This window comes from Podarcis melisellensis, assembly GCF_964234715.1.
Source record: "Podarcis melisellensis genome assembly, chromosome: 4".
Taxonomy (NCBI): domain Eukaryota; kingdom Metazoa; phylum Chordata; class Lepidosauria; order Squamata; family Lacertidae; genus Podarcis; species Podarcis melisellensis.
The window spans coordinates 58,644,997-58,663,340 of NC_138531.1; the positions used below are offsets into that span (position 1 = coordinate 58,644,997).

The following is an 18,344-nucleotide window of genomic DNA, read 5'->3' on the forward strand; positions in this document are numbered from 1 at the left end:
TGGAGTGGCAGTGGGGTAAGGTTGGTGGAGCTCTAAGTTGGCAGCAGTGCCACCTGGAGCTCCCGTGACTTCATCACTGCTTTACATATCCTGGGGAGTGCAGCACCATCACTGGAAATGTGTTGCTGCCACTCCAGCCCTGCTCACTTTTCCCTGCTGGCAAATGGCATATTTTTCTTTTCTGCTAATGATTAATCCTGTGCTCTGTCAGTTTTTCATGTAGAAATACAGTTAAAAGATTCATGGCAAATTGGGAGTATTTATAGTATTTACATCTTGCCATATCGTACTTACGAACGAGGACTGCATAAAGTGGTGGCTCAATTTTCTGGTCAATAGTAGTGCTTTTCAAGGAGGGGGAAATAAATATTTCCTGGGGGGAAACCTTAATTGCAAAAGCTTTAAGCGTGTTTGTTTGTTTTGTTCCTGTGTGCTGCTATTGTTTGAGCTGGCTCAAATGCAGCCACCTGTCTTGATGAGGGCAATGCAATTTTGGATATTTTTAAGGTGCTTCTTTTAGCTAATGGCTTGGCTGGAATTGTGTTTTATATTGTAGGAGCGTTAGAATTTTAGTATTGCTGTTTTATTGATGTTATGGGCGATTTGTAGAAATTGCATTTGTATTTCTTATTCCATCGTTTTATTGTGGAAGCTGTAATTTTAAATTGTTATTACATTAAGCTTTCTTGATAGTTTGACTCAGAAAAAGTGGCCTATAAATATTTTAAAATAAATGATACCTATCCCAGTGTAGTTGGAAAAAACAGTTGTGCTGTTTTTTCCAGCTACACTGGGATAGTCTTGCGGACACTCGCCCAAAGCACAGGGAGCCCTCCAGAGGGCTCCCCGGGCTTCAGGCGACAGGCTGCCGCCCCAAGCCTCGCGCACTCGGCGGGACCTCCCGCCCTGCACGCAAGGCTTGCGGACACTCGTCGGGGCTGCAGGTTTCTGCCCGCAAGCCTTGTGAGCCCATGGGAACTCCCGCCGGGCTTGCAAGGCTTGCGGATAGCTTCCTGAAGCCTGGAGAGCGAGAGGGGTCGGTGCGCACCGATGCCTCTCGCTCTCCAGGCTTCAGCGAAAGCCTGCATTTGCGCCATAGACGCACACACATTTCCCTTCATTTTTGGAGGGGAAAAAGTGCGTCCTATGGGGCGAAAAATACGGTAATATGGATACACAATGGGTGGCCTATAGGGAATGGTTGGGCCTTACAGGGAGGGAACCCAGACTGAACCCAATGGAAGACTTAAGGAGCCAAGTTACTGCTTGGTTACAGTATCATCAGTTACATGATATGTTTAAGTTAGTTTTTAAAAAAAAAAAATGGATTCCCCAAACCAGAGCTCACAATTTGAAAGACAATTATTACAGAATAATTGGTGAGTGTGACCCTTGGACTGGAACAGGATAGACACTTGTAGTCTAGTGCTATGTGATTGGGTCAGAGCAAAGCATTGGTCTAATGTGGATCTAGACTTTGGCAAAGCTTAGCTTCACTTTTACAGTATCCAAGTTACATTGTGTTGTGATGAGCAATCTTGGTTTACAACAACCTCCTGGTTAGGTTTGAAGTTGACTTGTATCCAGCATATATCTGCTTGTAGCATTTGTGCCTAAGATACTTTGATTCCCCATCCTTTCGCTTATTTTTTTGTCCATTAAGCAAATATAGGGCTGTATCCAACATATTGTGAATGGAAAATGGCTCTCACAGTGACCATTCCCATCTTCCTTACTGTAACCTTCTATCTCCCCAAAAGCGCCCAAAGCCTCTGATTATTTTTATTGTCCCTGGTTGAGAGAACAATAACACAGGATATTTGTACAAATAGATAATGCTACATGGCATGAGAATTATCATATAACAGCAGTGCAGATAAATTGTATTAAAATTTTATATATATTTCTCCTGAAACTTGTTCCAAAACATAATAGGGCCACTAATATTTTTAGCCTTGACAAAACACACAAGATGGAATTCAGCCTTGTGCCAAGGCAATTGTTATATAATAATAATAATAATAATAATAATAATAATAATAATAATAATTTATTATTTATACTCCGTCCATCTGTCAGAGCAAGAATTTCTTCTTGCCAGATGGAACAGTCTGCCCTCTCCTGCCCTGCACCCTGCTCTGGGCTTTCTTCTGACCCTCCAGAACAAATTTGGGGAGGGGTGTAGAGGTTGCATAAGGAGATGGGGAGGAATCCATTCCTCTAGCGCAGCGGTTCTCAACCTGTGGGTCCCCAAATGTAGTTGGACTACAACTTCCATCATCCCTGACCACTGGTCATGCTGGCTAGGAATTATGGGAGCTGTGGTCCAACAACATCTGGGGACCCACAGGTTGAGAAACACTGCGTCTAGTGAGACTTGTTGATTTTAGCCCAAAGATCTGAAAGAAGAAATTGGAAACAATGTCACTCTTCAAACCTCCTTTTTTGGGGGAAGTGGGGGAGAATATAACCACCCCATCATCATGGGGTAGTTGGTGCAAAAACTCAGAGGCTTCATAGGCACCAGGGGAAGATCTCAATGATACCATTGGACCCATACAAACCATGTCAAAGATCTTTGTTTTAAAAGGTGTGGGGAACCTATTCAACACTGAGCTGTGTCATAATAGGCATGTAGCATCCTGTGGTCACACAAAACTGCTTTGCACTTATGCACAGGCTGCTTTGGATTAACAATAGAACTGTAGGTTGGTTGGAAGGAATCAATAGATTACCTACCTTATTCAGACAATAGCTTGTGACAGAAAATAACACTTCTTTCATTAACATAGACTAGTTTTCTCTGGGTTTGATGTTGTGTTTTGAATGCTGTGCTACAGAAAATAAATACATGGATTTGTTTATAATACCTTAAAAACTACACTTTATAAGGAAATGCAGTGTATTTTCTGGTAAGTGTATTAAAATCCCTGAAGCTTTGATCAGAAGCCAGCTGTTACATCAGTCCTATTTGTAATCTTATTTCCTGATCAGTGACCTTGAACTTGTACCATGCATATGTCAAATCTATTTTAGCAGTAAACAAACCATAGGATTTTACTGCAACTTTAATAATTGTTCAATAGGATTTAAAAGTTCAAAACAGTTATTAATTTTGTTCTTTTTCCAGTAATCATAAAATATTTTAAAGAAAAGTACAATTATTTATAGTGATTTAGAATATTTTCCAAAATGTGCATTATTTGTCAATAATGGGTGTGTGTGTGCACGCATATACTTTGTGATCAAGTCTTCTCCAGCTCTCAAATTCATTTTTATAACTGAGTTTGATACATTTATTTATGTATTCTTATCTACATTTTTACTCTTCTATTAATAATTTAGTACTGAAGTTAAATGATCATGTAATTAACTTTGTTCAAGCATCGACTGAGATTTTGGAATGTACTGAAACACAATAATGTCAAAATACATTTCCTAATTTTAAAAAAATATTAATTTTGATTCATATATAATTTAAAGTGGTCCATTTTAATAACTAGATGTTTTCCATCAATATTTCAAAACAGATTTCTATGGTGTCATGAATTGTGTATGTTTTAGTAAAGCTTCACTTTTCAAACCAGCTAAAATGTCCCCCCAAACACAAAAGATGTTAACAACCAAATACCTAGAAAAACAGAAAAAGCTTTGTCTGTTGCTGAAAAGATGTTAATGTCAGCGCCAGGCAGGCCTCCCATTCCATAGGCAAGGGATCAACTTCTAAGAAGGCCTCATATGCAACACATTATAATGCAATTATAATTAAATAATTAAGAATAGAGATGACTTAAAGTTGAAAGTTGAATGTTATACTGATACTAACGTTAAATCATAATCTTAATCTTATAGTCACATTTTCCTAATATGAAGAGCAGGCTGCTAATTTCTCAATAATTCACACAGTGTTTTTCTCCCTCATATGTACACATATAAACTCTCTGTAATGTGTTCCTCACATCATTCCCTGTGACACTTAACACTTGGCTACTATTCTCGCCCCCACCAGTTGCTTCCATTGAAGTGCAAAATATGGGAACCATAACAGCCTTGAACAGCAGAAAGCAGTTGTTACGGCAAGTTAAATTAGCCTAAATCCACATACCATGTTTTGAATGTTGGTTTTGGCTAGAATGTGCAGTCCTAAGCTACGTCTGATTTAAGCATGTTATGAAAGGAAATACGGTTAAAAACAATTTCCCATTTTATTCCTAGTGTTACAGGCCACCCCAATCTCTGCTGAGCGGTAACAAGATTCCAGGGGTCTTGGGCCCCTAACAAGGATTTGTGTTCCTTGGGAATGAGGTGCAGCAGAAACTGCCCTGTCTTTATGAAATGTGGTTTACTTTGCACACACATTTATAACCTGAGTTTTGGTGGAGGAAGTGCAGAACAACACACTGCAAGAGGGTCTCTCGTTGCTTCTCTCATAGCTTTGGCATGTTTGGGTCCAAAGCAGAAGGGGACCAGGCTCTCCAGGCTCTGCGTGCAGCTTCCTCCAACCAGTGCCTCTCATTCTTCTTCCCCAAAACACCTGCTGCAAAACCTGTTTTAAAAGGATACCTTTTTTCCTGTGGTGACATCATACCCCGTTACCACTGGAAATCTCCCTCTCTCAGTTCTTCTGTTGCTGTCCACTTCTTTGTTGGCAGGGAGGACAGCATCTGCATGGTCAGTTCTTCTTAATGGCCCAGTACTTGGGTCTCTTAAGGGCATCGCTAGCAACCATTTTCTGAACAGGACGACTGGTTCAGCCTGTATTTTTCCCTGGCCTAGCATCTTCCCTCCATATTCCAAATACTGGCTAAAATCTGCCTTTTACTAAAGTCAGGATTATGGGGAGTCTGCACCCTCCCCAATTAATAACACTATTATTAGTCATGTAAGCTGCAAATTAATTGGTTGTGAAGTTCTCATACTGAGTACAATGTTTATTCTTGGGAGAATGATTTGAATGGGAAACCTGATATTTGCAGATGTGTCAGTATTGATTTCCACTACTTAGGTAGTAAGATTCATTTCAAAAACTATCATTAATAGAACAAGTAGCAAAGATAAATAGCCCTTTCTTGCTATTTTGCAATTACTTTCTTTCCGTAGCATTCATGAAGACATATATTAAACATTCTACTAAGAGCTATGGCCACAACTTTCTGATTATCTATCATGTCTTTTGCTCAAAATTGCTGACATTTTATCAACATAAATTTGATAAATTACTTAAGAGTGTGTGTCCTTGGAGTGAATGTTTAAGCTAAATAACCTTTTTCTTCCTGTACTGCATTACTGCCCCCAATACAGAGATACGTGAGAAAAATAGTGCTTATGCAACCTAGTCCTCTCCCAATTAAAAAAGAGGGCAGAAGGGTTTATCTGCCCTAGGTTCAGCCCGCTCTTCTAACCCAGAGGATGAGATCTCAAGATCACTTGATCGAGAACCAGATATGCATCAAGGATACCTATATTGTGGTGGCAAAGGGGTGTGTGAAAATACTGTGGAAGTTATTTACTGTTCCAAGGACAGTAGTGTTACCACAGTTGTATATTCTAGGACCATATCATCTCAGCACTTTCAAATTTCCAAATATTAGTTGTTGACTGGTAATTATGCTGTTCTAATGGCATAATACATAAGAGAGATATAAATAAAACTTGTAAGATTGTGATGTTTATCAAAACATACTAATGAAAAATCCTCCACACGAGGTCAGAGAAACTGCTGCAAGACTACCATGAATTCTTGATGTCCTGAATTCAGATCTCCATCACTGATCCCCCCCTTTTTTTGACATGTTAGCAAACATAAAATAGTAGACCGCACATACAAATCACTAACTCGTATGGCAATTTTTGTAGTGGATTTAGTATAATATTGGTAAGGTTTTCACTGTTTAGTAGAACTCTTAACTCATAAAAGAATTCTGTAGAAACATGTCCTTATAATTTCCTTCGTTTTGAAACAGCTTGACTATGTGCAGAAGCTGTTCCGCTCACACATCGTACCTTCACTTGCCTAGCAGACCTTCTTGCTCTCTTTTCCCCTACAGCCCCTTCTGTACCCTTCAAAGTCTGCTCCAATGCATTGGAGACCTCCCTGGAACAGATTTGGGGAGAGGAAAGATATAACTCCTTGTTTCCACAAGCCAGTATTTGAAGTGTAACTTCTAAAAAGCTGACATACTCACTTTCTCTGCTCATGGAAGTTCCCACCATGTCTTTCATGAGTCACCTCCTTTATGAATACGCATCACGCAAGCAAATCATTTGTGTGAACAGTTACGCACACATACCAGCCTCACTTCATAACACATGAATCACTTTCGGAGTACTTAGAGACATTCAGTGACAAATTTATTTTGTAGAACAATGACATTTCTCCATATTAAAATCTAGTAACTCTACAAAAGTAGGTTTAATGAGTTTTTGTTACTAATTTTTTAAAAATAGGACTTGGAACTAGCCACCTCATTTCTGAAAGCTAAAGAACATATTTTTAAGCTTTATTCTATTCTTACTAAATGTGAGGGGAAAGCAGCACATGAACACAGGGCTTGTTCCAAATCATGCTTTGGTATCACATCTGGACTGACCCGCCATCTGTTTGAGGCAGAGGGAGCAGCTGGTGTTGACTATGGTGGGGACTACAGAAGGCAGAAATCAAAATGGGCCCTGAGAAGGAGAATTGGGGCAGGTGAAGGTAGGAGAGCCTTAAACAGAGTAACTAGAAGTTGACATAAAAGTGGCAGATAATGCAAAGAGTCAAAGATCAAAGGCAGTTTGATGATACATTGCTACACATTTGTTTATACTCAAATAGCTGGATTCTAATTATTTCATAAATATTTCATTCATATCTTTGTATCCAGAGTTTAGTTGCCCTGGAGGCGGTATTTTTTGTTATCAGAGTTTGTATATTATTTATTATTAACACCCACCCTTCACCAGCTGGTTTCAGTTCACAGTACAACAATGTTATAATAATAATAATAATAATAATAATAATAATAATAATAATAATAATAATTTATTATTTGTTCCCCAGCCACTCTGGGCGGCTTCCAACAAAGATGAAAAACGTTAAAATTATAAATAATAAAAGCATTATTATTATTATTATTATTATTATTATTATTAAAAGCGGTTAAATAATTCAGTGTCACAGGTATAGGGTGGGTCTTGTATAACTGACACTAATTTTGATGTTTATTTTCTTTGATTTTTAGCTGATTCTCATGCTCTTTAGATTAATGCTTCATTCATTAGGCACTGGCTCTTATGCCTGAGATTTGTTAATAGACTTGTTTTAAACTTTATAAAAAATGGAAAAGATATTACATCATTTTTAAGTTAGGAAATAAATATTTATCTTGATTTTTTTAATGCTTACCATTTCCCTTTTAAAAAAACTTTATTTGCACATAAAAGTCCAGAGGAACAAAGTTAGCAGTCAGTTTTGGTTTTTTTTATGTGCCCACTCACTTGGCTGGAGAGGCAGCCCACCTTTCCATATAAATCTAGCCAATTGATTGGCTGTACAAAAAAGGTTATTAAAACCTGCACATAGTCATAGGTGGAAAGTAGCCTTTCTAGACTGTGGCCCAAATCCTTTGCTGTTCTATCATGCCGATATATCTTTAGCCTGTTATTCTGGAAGACTGGGTACATTTAGCAGTTTGCTGACTCCATAAAAGCCTCAGTTTTCTTCTCTTTCATGATCATTTTCAAATGGTGACACACAATACAATGTACAGTAGTGAATACCAAAGAGAGGGGGGTGTCCCTCTTTCTGAGATGATGATGATGAGCAGTATCACAGTAAACTATCTGAATCACGTATTTGTTAAGGAAGGCAGACCCCAACATCAAGTGCTTGCTTTCCAGTTTCTGCCGTCATTCCATGGCTTCAGGTTTGGGCAGGGGACAGGACAGCCAAGGTGCTTCAGTTTGTCCCTAACTCTGTGCAGCCCATTGTGCCCTCCCCCATTCTTTTCAGTGCTTGTATTGGGACATTCTATTAACTGTAATCCAATCATAGGCAGACTTGGCCCTCCAGATGTTTTGGAGCTACAACTCCCATCATCCATAGCTAACAGGACCAGTGGTCAGGGAGGATGGGAATTGTAGTCTCAAAACATCTGGAGGGCCGAGTTTGCCTATGCCTGCTGTAATCTATCATTTGTGTGAGGAGGGGCTTTCAAGCAACACTTTATAGGGAAACGAAAGTGCAAGGTGCTGGTTTGTTCAGGAAGAATTACCTAATCAAAAGACTGCACAGCTGTGTGATGCGCTTCTGTTTTGCTTGAATACAATTTCGGTACCTTCAAAATGCTTTTGCTGATTTTTTCTTCTTTTTTTCTTTATAGGAATTAAGCATGTACAATATGATGAGCAAAGACTGAAAAAAGAAAACCTCAGCTACAGAAATCTACTAGAAGAATATGAATATGTTTCCTCTGGAACCATGTTTTAAATAAGCTAATCTGGATCACCTTCATAAATGCATGTGCATACCGCAGCAGAGATGCATAAAAATGGAACTTTTAGTTTTCCACAAAAACTTAATGAGAGAATCAATCAAGGACTACTGCACCTGTTCTGCATCACATTTTGTAGGCAACAGTAGACTTGCTTATTAATCTGAATCTCAGTTCACCAATAACAAGTTAGTCCTTAAAGTGAATAAAAAGGAAGCCTTTGTGGATACTTGTATTGAACATGACTCATGGAGAAGAGCTTGTCTCTGAGATGCACCAGGATTCCGTTGTTCTAACTTACCTAGAGGGATTACTAATGCATCAAGCAGCAGGAGGTTCGGGTTCTGCGGTTGACAAAAAGCCTGTTGGGCCTGGTGCAGAAGATCAGAACTTCAGGGTTTCTGGAAATACATCTCCCAGCTGTCAGAGAGATGGTTCAGTTGCTAACACACACACATATCAAGGTTCTGGCATGCTGCATCACAAAAAGGCAAGGCTATTGCAGTCTTCTGAAGACTGGAATGCGGCAAAGAGAAGACGCTTGTCTGATTCTATTGTGGATTTAAATGGGAAAAAAGAAGCTTTGTTAGCTGGCATGGTTGAAAATGTGCCTAAAGGCAAACAGGATAGCACATTACTGGCCTCTTTGCTTCAGTCATTCAGCTCTAGGCTGCAGAGCGTTGCTTTGTCACAACAGATTAGGCAGAGCCTCAAGGAGCAAGGGTATTCCCTTAGCCACGATTCTCTACAAGTTGAGAAAGACTTAAGGTGCTATGGTGTTGCATCCAGTCACTTGAAGACTCTCCTGAAGAAGAGCAAAGCAAAAGATGAAAAGCTGGAGACTGGTCTGCCTGAGCTAACAGCTAATCTGGTTAAAGATCGGTTTATAGAATCTTCGCATACAGGACAAAGTGGTTCCAAGGTGATGAGTGAGTCGTTGTCTTGTGCTGCAAGATTACAAGCTGTTGCAAGCATGGTGGAAAAAAGGTCTAGTCCTGCTACGTCTCCTAAACCCAGTGTGGCTTGTAGTCAGCTAGCCTTGCTTCTTTCAAGTGAAGCGCACTTGCAGCAGTACTCCAGAGAACATGCTCTAAAAGCACAAAATGCAAGTCAAATTGCAAGTGAGAGACTTGCTGCTATGGCAAGATTAAAAGAAAGTGTTCCAAAAGATGTTGGCCATTTCAAACTGTCAAAAGGAATTGAAAGCCATCCTAATGGTCAGGTAAGATCTTCAACCAAATCAATAACCAACAAAAGCAATATGACACATTTTCAGAGTCCTATGGGGGTAATTCATTCATCTCCTAAAAGCATAGGCTACAAAACAACAATGGAAAAAAATCATATGAAACCACCTACCAACAGTAGTTTACTTTTACATCTCCTTAAAAATCACAGTGCTACTAAGCAGACTAAAGGATATGAACAGAATGAAAGGTCCAGTATTTTTGAGGAGAGTAGTACACCAACTACGGTTGATGAGTATTCTGACAACAATCCAAGTTTTACAGAAGATGACAGCAGTGATGATGAAAGTTCTCATTCTAATTGTCTTCCCATAGACTTATCTTTCAAACAGAAAACAAATAAACCAGATTCTGCGCAGCCAGCTTCTCTAGACAATTTAACCCAATCCATACTTCACAACTGGGATTCAAAAGTTCCTTGTCTAGAAAATGTAGAAGAGAAAAGCCCCTCTAAAAATGCAAAACTCAATCCACATCAGAAAGTAACTTTGCTTCAGTTATTACTTGGCCATAAAAATGAAGACAATGTTGAGAAAATCACAGAAACTGAGAGTGCATTAGTTTCAGCTGATGTGACAAAATTTAATTTAGCAATGGGTAACAGAACTCCTATGACAGATTGCTCTAGTACAAATCAAATTACTCCAATAAACACTCCTCCTCTGCTAAATTCTACACAAGCGGATTCCCCCATCAACCTTTCACACCATTCTCCTTTATTGGTCAAACATAATTCACCACCATACACTTGCATCATACAGCCTGAAAGACTAATTAATCCAGCTTCTAAACACTTGATAGATCTTACAGTACACAAAGAAATTCAAGGAACTAAACAGAGCAGAAATGAAACTGTACAAACAAATCCATCTTTTAGTGCAAGTAAACTTTTGCAAAACTTAGCTCAATGTGGGATGCAGTCTTCCATGTCAATAGATGAGCAAAGGCAGACAGGCAAACAAAGGATGACTCTAAACCCAGAGAAACCAGTTGGATTGATAGATGGATTAAATAGCTCCCTGATTACTAATGCATCAGGTGCACTTGAAGAAAACAAAATTGTCAGTAGTCAGCCTCTACCAGCTGAACAAAGATTTCCCAGTTCAGAAATCCAGAATCTACTTGAAAGACGCACTGTCCTCCAACTGCTTCTGGGAACCTCCAACAAAGGTATGACTGAAACAAAGGAGAGGATGCATTCAAAAGAAGAGAGTTTACAAGACCCGACAGAAAAGGCTTTGAATGAACAAATATTGACTGTAAAAATAAAAGCTGAACCTTCTGAGGAATCAAATGCCCTTCAGAATCCAAATGCACAGCAAGTAAGGGAAAGTGTTAGCAAGAAATATCATGGAATAACTCATTCATTAGAGAGACATTCAGCTACTTCTCCAGCATCAGAGGAATTTAAACCCAACCCTCTCTCACCTCAAGGTTTTTCTTTTTCAAAGAATGGCCTACTAAGTCGATTGCTGAGGCAGAGTCAAGATAGCTATTCTGCAGATGAACTGGACAGGAGCCACAGAAATGCGGAACAGACTTTTGTGGAATCAAAAAGCCCCAGCACAGTCCCAAAGAAGAGGAAGCTGCATCCTGAACCTTCAGAAGGTCATTTGAAATTGCTAAAAGGTAACAAAGGTAACATATCTGATGCTGCAAACAATCATAAGTCTTCTGCAGATGCCTTGTATGGTCCTGGACTCAGCCAGAAAGAATTGAAATTTAGCAGAACTGATGTTGAATTAAAATACCCTTCAGGTCACTGTTCAAATAATGAAAGTGAAAATAGGAGTTGGTCTAGAGAAAGCAAAGGATTTAACGTGTTGAAACAACTGCTTCTGTCAGAAAATTGTGAAAAAGACGTGCCTCAGCATAGGAATAATTCAGCAGTAACTGATGGCAAAAAGAAAGGAACAAAAAATAACCTCACAAATAACAGCAAAACTGACTTCAGTGTCCCTTCAGTACATACGCTAATGGGGAATCCTGGACAGCAAACCAATTGTTTGGATCACCGAACATTTCAGTATTCAGTTGCAATGAGGAGTCCTGCCAGTTCTCCCTTCACTGAACATTTGGGAGGCACGGTTTCATCAAAACCTGAATGTGACCAGTTTAGTGTTTGCCATGTACCTAGAGAAAGGGGGCCTATAAAATGGGTCATCACAGATACGGACAAAAATGAACATGAGCGAGATTCCCCAAGACTGACCAAAACTAATCCTATATTATATTACATGTTACAGAAAGGTGGGAATTCCATTAATATTCAGGAAGCACATGGCAAAGATGTTTGGAGTGATACGTCATTTACAGAACATTCATCTGTTGTCACATTTAAGAAAGAGTTATCGCCTGTTGCAGAATGTAAAATGCCATTTCATAATGTAAGAAATACTTACAGTAGTCATTCAAGTAATAAAGTGTCCCTTCAACACAATGTGAATGGAAATGTATACGGACTCTTAGACAAAGTATTAACAATTAAAAAAGAACCAGAGTAAATTATAATCATATTAGAAGTGTTTACAGTCAGGTTTAAATCTTTGCTTTTTTTAAAAAAAAAAAGTGTTGTATAAATCTAGCATGATTTGAGAAAAGCATGGTATAACTGAAACATGGTTTTGTTTGATGAATTTTTCTGCTGATATTTAAAATACATGTAGCAATTTTTTATTTTTATTTTTGCTTTACAGGAAATTTGTCACCAGGCACCTATCATCACAAGTTGTTAGTTACATCAAAATTCATAAGAAAACTGACTGCTGGTGTTTGTGCAAAGGTTTAAAACCATGGGGTTCAGCTTCCTGATATGTTTCCAAATCATACAAATGATGGCAGATGATCTTCCTGTGGACCTTGGATGTCATGATTTATTCTTATTTTTAAAAATTATTATTACTTTTTATTATTATTTCTTGAATTTGGTCTGTCGCTTTATCTTGCCTAGGGCAACCCAAAGCAACTTACAAACTAAAAGACATCCCAATTCCAAAAGGCCACCGATAGCTAAAGGCCTGGTTATATATAAAAGTTTTTGCTTGGCGCCTCAGGATTTATTCCCTTCCCTTCACCAGCAGGTCCCAGTTAAAAACATGGCAGAAAGCTGAACCACATGGGTGGAATTATTTACAAATATCTGAGCCAGTGTAGGGGGAAAATACAGAGGTAGCAGCAATTATTCTGGGTTATGTATTACAAAAAGGTACTTATTTGGAACTACTAGTACTACACATGCAATGCATAAAGCTGACACTGCTGGCAGAGTGTTTTGCAGCATTTCATCCTGTCGCATGATATATTTTCCTTTTTGAAACTCTTAAGCACTGGGGCAGTAAAACTTTGTGTTTTCATACATGTATGAAATGTGAAGAACCCCTTTTTTTGTATAAATGGAACACCAAGACCAAGGCATTAGTCTACTCTAGCATATTAGTAATCATCCTCAAGTGTTAACTGGAGAAATGTATAGAAATTAAACCTTTGGGTGCTTCCTAATGGCTTTTGATTGCATTTTAATATCTGGGAGAACCACAAGAAATATCTTATGTATTTTCTCTAGTTGCATTTGGAGAATGCCTTCCCTAGACACTCAGCTGAAATAAATATAAAACCCACTTTCATTTTCTCCCCATTTATGCTTGGTGAAGGAACACATTAGTGAACTTTGGATTTTCCAGAATCAATGTTGCATTTTGTTTAAGACAGAAAAAAGAATAGGTAACGCATCACGTTGGAATCATTTTCCATCAGCTCAGTCTTGCTTTACAGTATGAGCACTACTGAAGTATTGAAAATGCTGACATGTTTTGAAGGCTTTTTGGTAAGAAGGTGGCATATGTATTGATATTAGCGGTCAGTGAAAAGATTGTTTGTGGTAAATTAATTAATATTTAATAAACCAGAATTAAGGGAGATGAAGTATTGTAAATTGAAAGAATGGAATGGCAGTTTTTAAAAGTTCTGTTTATCGCTCTCCAACTTCTTAGACAAAATTTACCTAAGTAGGATATTTTGAGTTTGTACTGAATTTTAGTTTCAGTAAAACCTGTGTCTACTGCAGTGCTTTGAAACATGTAGCAGTATAACTCAGAAGATCAGTTAAGCTGTGATCCTATACACTAGGATTGTAGAACAGGATTACCCCACCCATGAGCCATGTTGATGAGTGGGTATGGCTGCAAAGCCTAATTTGGCTAATGGGCCCAAGCCCCTGCCCCCCAAAAACCCTTATACACACATGGGAATAAGTCCCCTTGATTTCTGTGGTACCTACTTCTAAGTGGCATGTATAGAATTGCACTGTTTGTTAAGTTGGGTTTTGATTACTTCACTTTTCTGTATAATTTACTATATGTTTTTAAAAATTACATTCTTCTGAGCTAAAAAGTTTATTGCAGCACAGTTCAAATGTGTTGAAGTCTTCCATTGATTTTGAGGGGATTTTTTTTATCAATGTCCTAGGGGGAAAAAATCAGATGAGTTCAGCGCATCTCAACTCAATGAGTGATTTTAACTATGGTGAAAGCATATATATTACTGCTGGCTGGATAAAGCTTTTACATACAAGAAGATAAATATTTTCAACCAGATCTTGTTTTACCTTCCATCATAAGCTCAGCATCAGTTGTAAAGCTATATAATTCAAACTTCTTTATTTTGTCGCTGAACACCTTTTCTCTTTGCCCTGGTAGAGAAATGCATTAGAAATATTTGTTCCAGCTGTTAGTCTACAGAGTATCACAGCTTTATTATTATTATTTACATTATATAATTAATACTAATATTTTAAAAATTGTGTGTGTGTGTGTGTGTGTGTGTGTGTGAGAGAGAGAGAGAGAGAGAGAGAGAGAGAGAGAGAGAGAGAGAGATTGTGAATGACAGACCAAGTAGATTCATAGCCCTGGAGGAAATACAAATTTATAGGAAAATTCCAGTGCAAATTGGCATGAAAAAATTGGCTGAAGCTCTGTTGTATCCCATCATTTAGTCATTCTGTTCTTGTTGCCAATGGCGCCTTCAGGTGTACTTTAATTTCATGACAAACAACTGTTAGCTTATATCAGGGACTGACAACCTGTGGCCCTCCAGGAGTTATTGGACTACAGATCCTGTCGCCCCTGACTATTCGCCATGCTGTTGGGACAACATCTGGTGGGCCATAAGTTGCCTTTGTCTTATACTATCTTAGGATAATCATAGACACTGCATTTCTATATTCTGAATTAGGAAAATACTCTAGTGGATGGTGGGCTTTTCATCACAGATGCTAGAGATGACAATTCTGATAGTTAACAGTTTACATATTCCTCTTGGGAGTTATTTGCACAAATATTTTAAGAGCTCAGCTTACCTGTATTTATAGACAAATACACATTGCAGATTAATTTTCCCCACAGTGAACCTTATAATGACAGCAGTTCAGTTGGTACATTTCATCTCAGTAATGTATTTCATTGACACCACAAATCTCAATAACGGGGTAGAACACATTATTTCAAAAAGATTTTAGATATGTAATTACCTGCCTTAACCAGTAAAATGTAATTTAGGAAACAAGGTGGGGCAAGACCATGCTTTGCTTGTAACCATGTTACATAGTTCTGAATACAAAGCACACACCTGCCAGGTATACATCAGTGTAATATGTGACACAGGATCAATTTATACACTATGATGCATAGCTATGTGCTTAAACCTGAGACTTTGATCTGCCCCAATTGTGGGTAAAATAGGGGATTGATGGCAACATGCAGGTACACCTACACTTAGTCCCTTGCTGTTCTCCAAAGGCTTCTTTCAGCAGGACTTTAATCCATCAGTCTACCTGGAAGAGGAAGAAGAGGAAAAACTAAAGGGACCGGGGGGGGGGGAGTTCTGGGTTTCTCAACCACTAACCCCTTTTTCGTTCAAAGTGGAGGCCCAGCTCCCATTTTACATGAGTGGAGGCAGATTTAAATTCATGGACCTGCAACTTTGTAGTTGCAACTAGAGACCTGTATTGGTACAGTTGAAAGGATGAATGAAATTAAGAGTTTCATCATAAGGACAGAAGAAAAAATAATTCGCTGTCTTCCCACATAGTATGAAAGAGGAAAAATATGGACCTGTGTCGGAACATTTCTCTCGTTTCATTCTGTAAAGGCAAACACAAATTAGAACTTCAGAAAAACATGGGCACTATATTTTACTAGAGAAAATGACTTAAAGCAGCAATCCTTTCCTCACTTAGAAGTAAACCCAATTGAGCACAGTGGGTCTTGCATCTAAATAGACATGGGTAGGATTGGGTGGCACATTTGGAATCCTATGCCTGCTTACCTGAAAAATCTGATGGAATTCAGTAAAACCTCTGAGCATGTTTAGGATTACCTTGAAAACCCATTTCTGTAAGAGCAGTTCATCTCTGAAGATAGAACACAACAGTTTGAAAGGGAAATCAGCCATGTATTTACTTCTTAAGCTATATATTTTTAAAAAATAGATTATAAAGTGCTTAATTTACATTTTTTTGAAATGAATGATTTAAGTTTCCCCCAGCAAAACATCAGTGAAATGTGATAGAGCAGTCATTAATGACAACAAAATGTTGCCAGTTTATCTCTGCTGCATTTTAGTTGAGTAAACTGGTAAGTTATATTTTATATATATGTATATGTATACATATGTAAATATATAGACTTGTTACACATACATGTTGAAATTGATTTTTAAAAAAGTGATGTAAATAGTGGTTTCTTTAATGAAAAAATACATATTTTGTATTCTATCTAATGCAAAGGAAAAAACATTTTAATCTTTTTGTTATGTATATTCCATATATTAAATGTAAATATGATCACATAGGTTTAAAATTTTTTGCATGTATGTATACAGTTGCAAGTCTGGAAGAATGTATAGAAAATGTTTTATTTAATATTGTAATTACCTGCTGCATGAAAAATGCATGGGAGACCCTATGCATCTCTGCAATGGCAAATATGTCTTAAGTCAAACCAGATGTTTATCAAACACAATTGTATTCTGTTTCTGGACATGACTTCTGCTGTGGTATTTTAGCTTTGTGAAAGAATGTGCTTCAAATGAAAGGGTCTGGGGGGAAAGTCAATCTTTTTTTCCTTTTCATTTTTTTAAAACGTAAAGAGCACCTCCCCACCCCCAACAGCAAACATTAACGTTTTGTTATTCCATTTCAAACCACTGCAATTCTATTCTGGTATTGCTAGATGTGCAATACTGGTTTCGTTACCACACACAAGAATTCTGGGGTTTATGCAATCTTTTCGTTGTGGAATTTCACTAATTTAACTGTTCTCATTTTTATTAGGAAATGATTTATTCATGTGATGTCACAAAACTGTACATACTGCAGTGTGAGGTTTTTTTTTTAATTCTTTCAGTGTTTACTTCCTACAGAAAATTTGAATAAATGACAAAAATGCATTGACTTTGAAGTTCTAATCTATCTATTGTCCAGGCAGTAAGTAGGCTAACAATGCTTGCTCAAAAGTTCCCCTGATGGTGTGTGTTTGCTTGAAGATCAGCGATTTCTATTCAGTTACAGCTGTGCATATTTGTGGTAGCCACATGCATAAGTCCCAGGTATAGGCTATACATACAATCCATACCGCATCCCATTCCTCCTAGATCAGGAACTCACAAGCAGTCTAATTTATTCCATGTAATCCCATGGAGTCCACCCAGAGTAAGAGCTTGGCCTGTGTTCTTTTAGTCCTATGATTATTCAATCAACCAGCTAATCTACCTTCATCTTACTAGTCTGTGCTTCTGAGTGCAGTTGTATTAGTATGAGCAAGATGAATTGTGCCACCATTTGCAACAAATTCAGCTCCTGCCCTCTAATCAAGCATGATTCCCCTTCAAAGTACTTGGAGTGGACCTCTTATCTGCTGCTGCTTCATAGCCACCAAAAGTAGATGTCAGAGGTGTCATTTGTTCTTCAGGTGACCATTGCTATGCATATGGTCAAGTCTTTGTGATCATCATATGGGGCTAGAAGATGATGCTTTCCTTCTGTTTTGCAGCATTCTACTTTTGCAGTTATTCTGTAAAACCACCAAATGCAAAAAAAAAGAGAGAAGTGATCACTGAAATAAAATGGTTTGACTGAGCTAGATTCTAGGCACCCCAATTTTGAGAAGCAGAGCTGTACAAAACAGTTTCTGGGCTCAGGAGGCTTTATCCGAATGAAAATAAAACTGAGTAAAGTTGTGTGTCTCTGAATGCAGAGACACACAGTGTATCCATTTACAGTGCAGTTCTTTCTTTAAGGTATGCACCACCATTGATAATTCTGTAGATTACCAGAGTGGGGTCAAGATGCATGGCTCAAGTTCAGCTATTCGCTTGTACAGCAGCTCTCAGAAAAAATTGTACCAGCATATAAAGATACAGTTTGCCACAAATTTTGCATATAGGCAACTCCCCATTAACCCAGGGTTTATGTTCTGAGGCACTGCATTTAAGCGAAATGTGTATATTGGGAACACCATTGAAACCGCTTTTTCTGCATAGACCTCACAGGTTGGTGCAAGGCCTCCTGGGATTGAATTTGCAAAGGCTTGTGGGATTGCTAGGTCCTGTCAACACACCATTTTTGCCT

At 38.2% G+C, this 18,344-nt stretch overlaps 1 protein-coding gene and 1 long non-coding RNA gene across 2 annotated transcripts in view; both read left to right on the forward strand.

Annotated features, from left to right (window-relative positions):
* Positions 1–13,336, forward strand: part of NRIP1 (nuclear receptor interacting protein 1) — a 72,059-nt gene extending 58,723 nt beyond the window's left edge. Inside the window, exon 3 of the mRNA XM_081908903.1 lies at positions 8,364–13,336. Coding sequence (XP_081765029.1) covers positions 8,716–12,225 — 3,510 coding nt within the window. The 5' untranslated portion in view covers positions 8,364–8,715 and the 3' untranslated portion in view covers positions 12,226–13,336. The remainder of the gene's footprint in view (positions 1–8,363) is intronic.
* A 3-nt stretch (positions 13,337–13,339) lies between these two features.
* Positions 13,340–17,168, forward strand: LOC309368660. The gene is made up of 2 exons (XR_014167844.1): positions 13,340–14,518; positions 14,580–17,168. It is a non-coding gene; the product is annotated as an uncharacterized lncRNA (long non-coding RNA).
* The last annotated feature ends 1,176 nt before the right edge of the window (positions 17,169–18,344 follow it).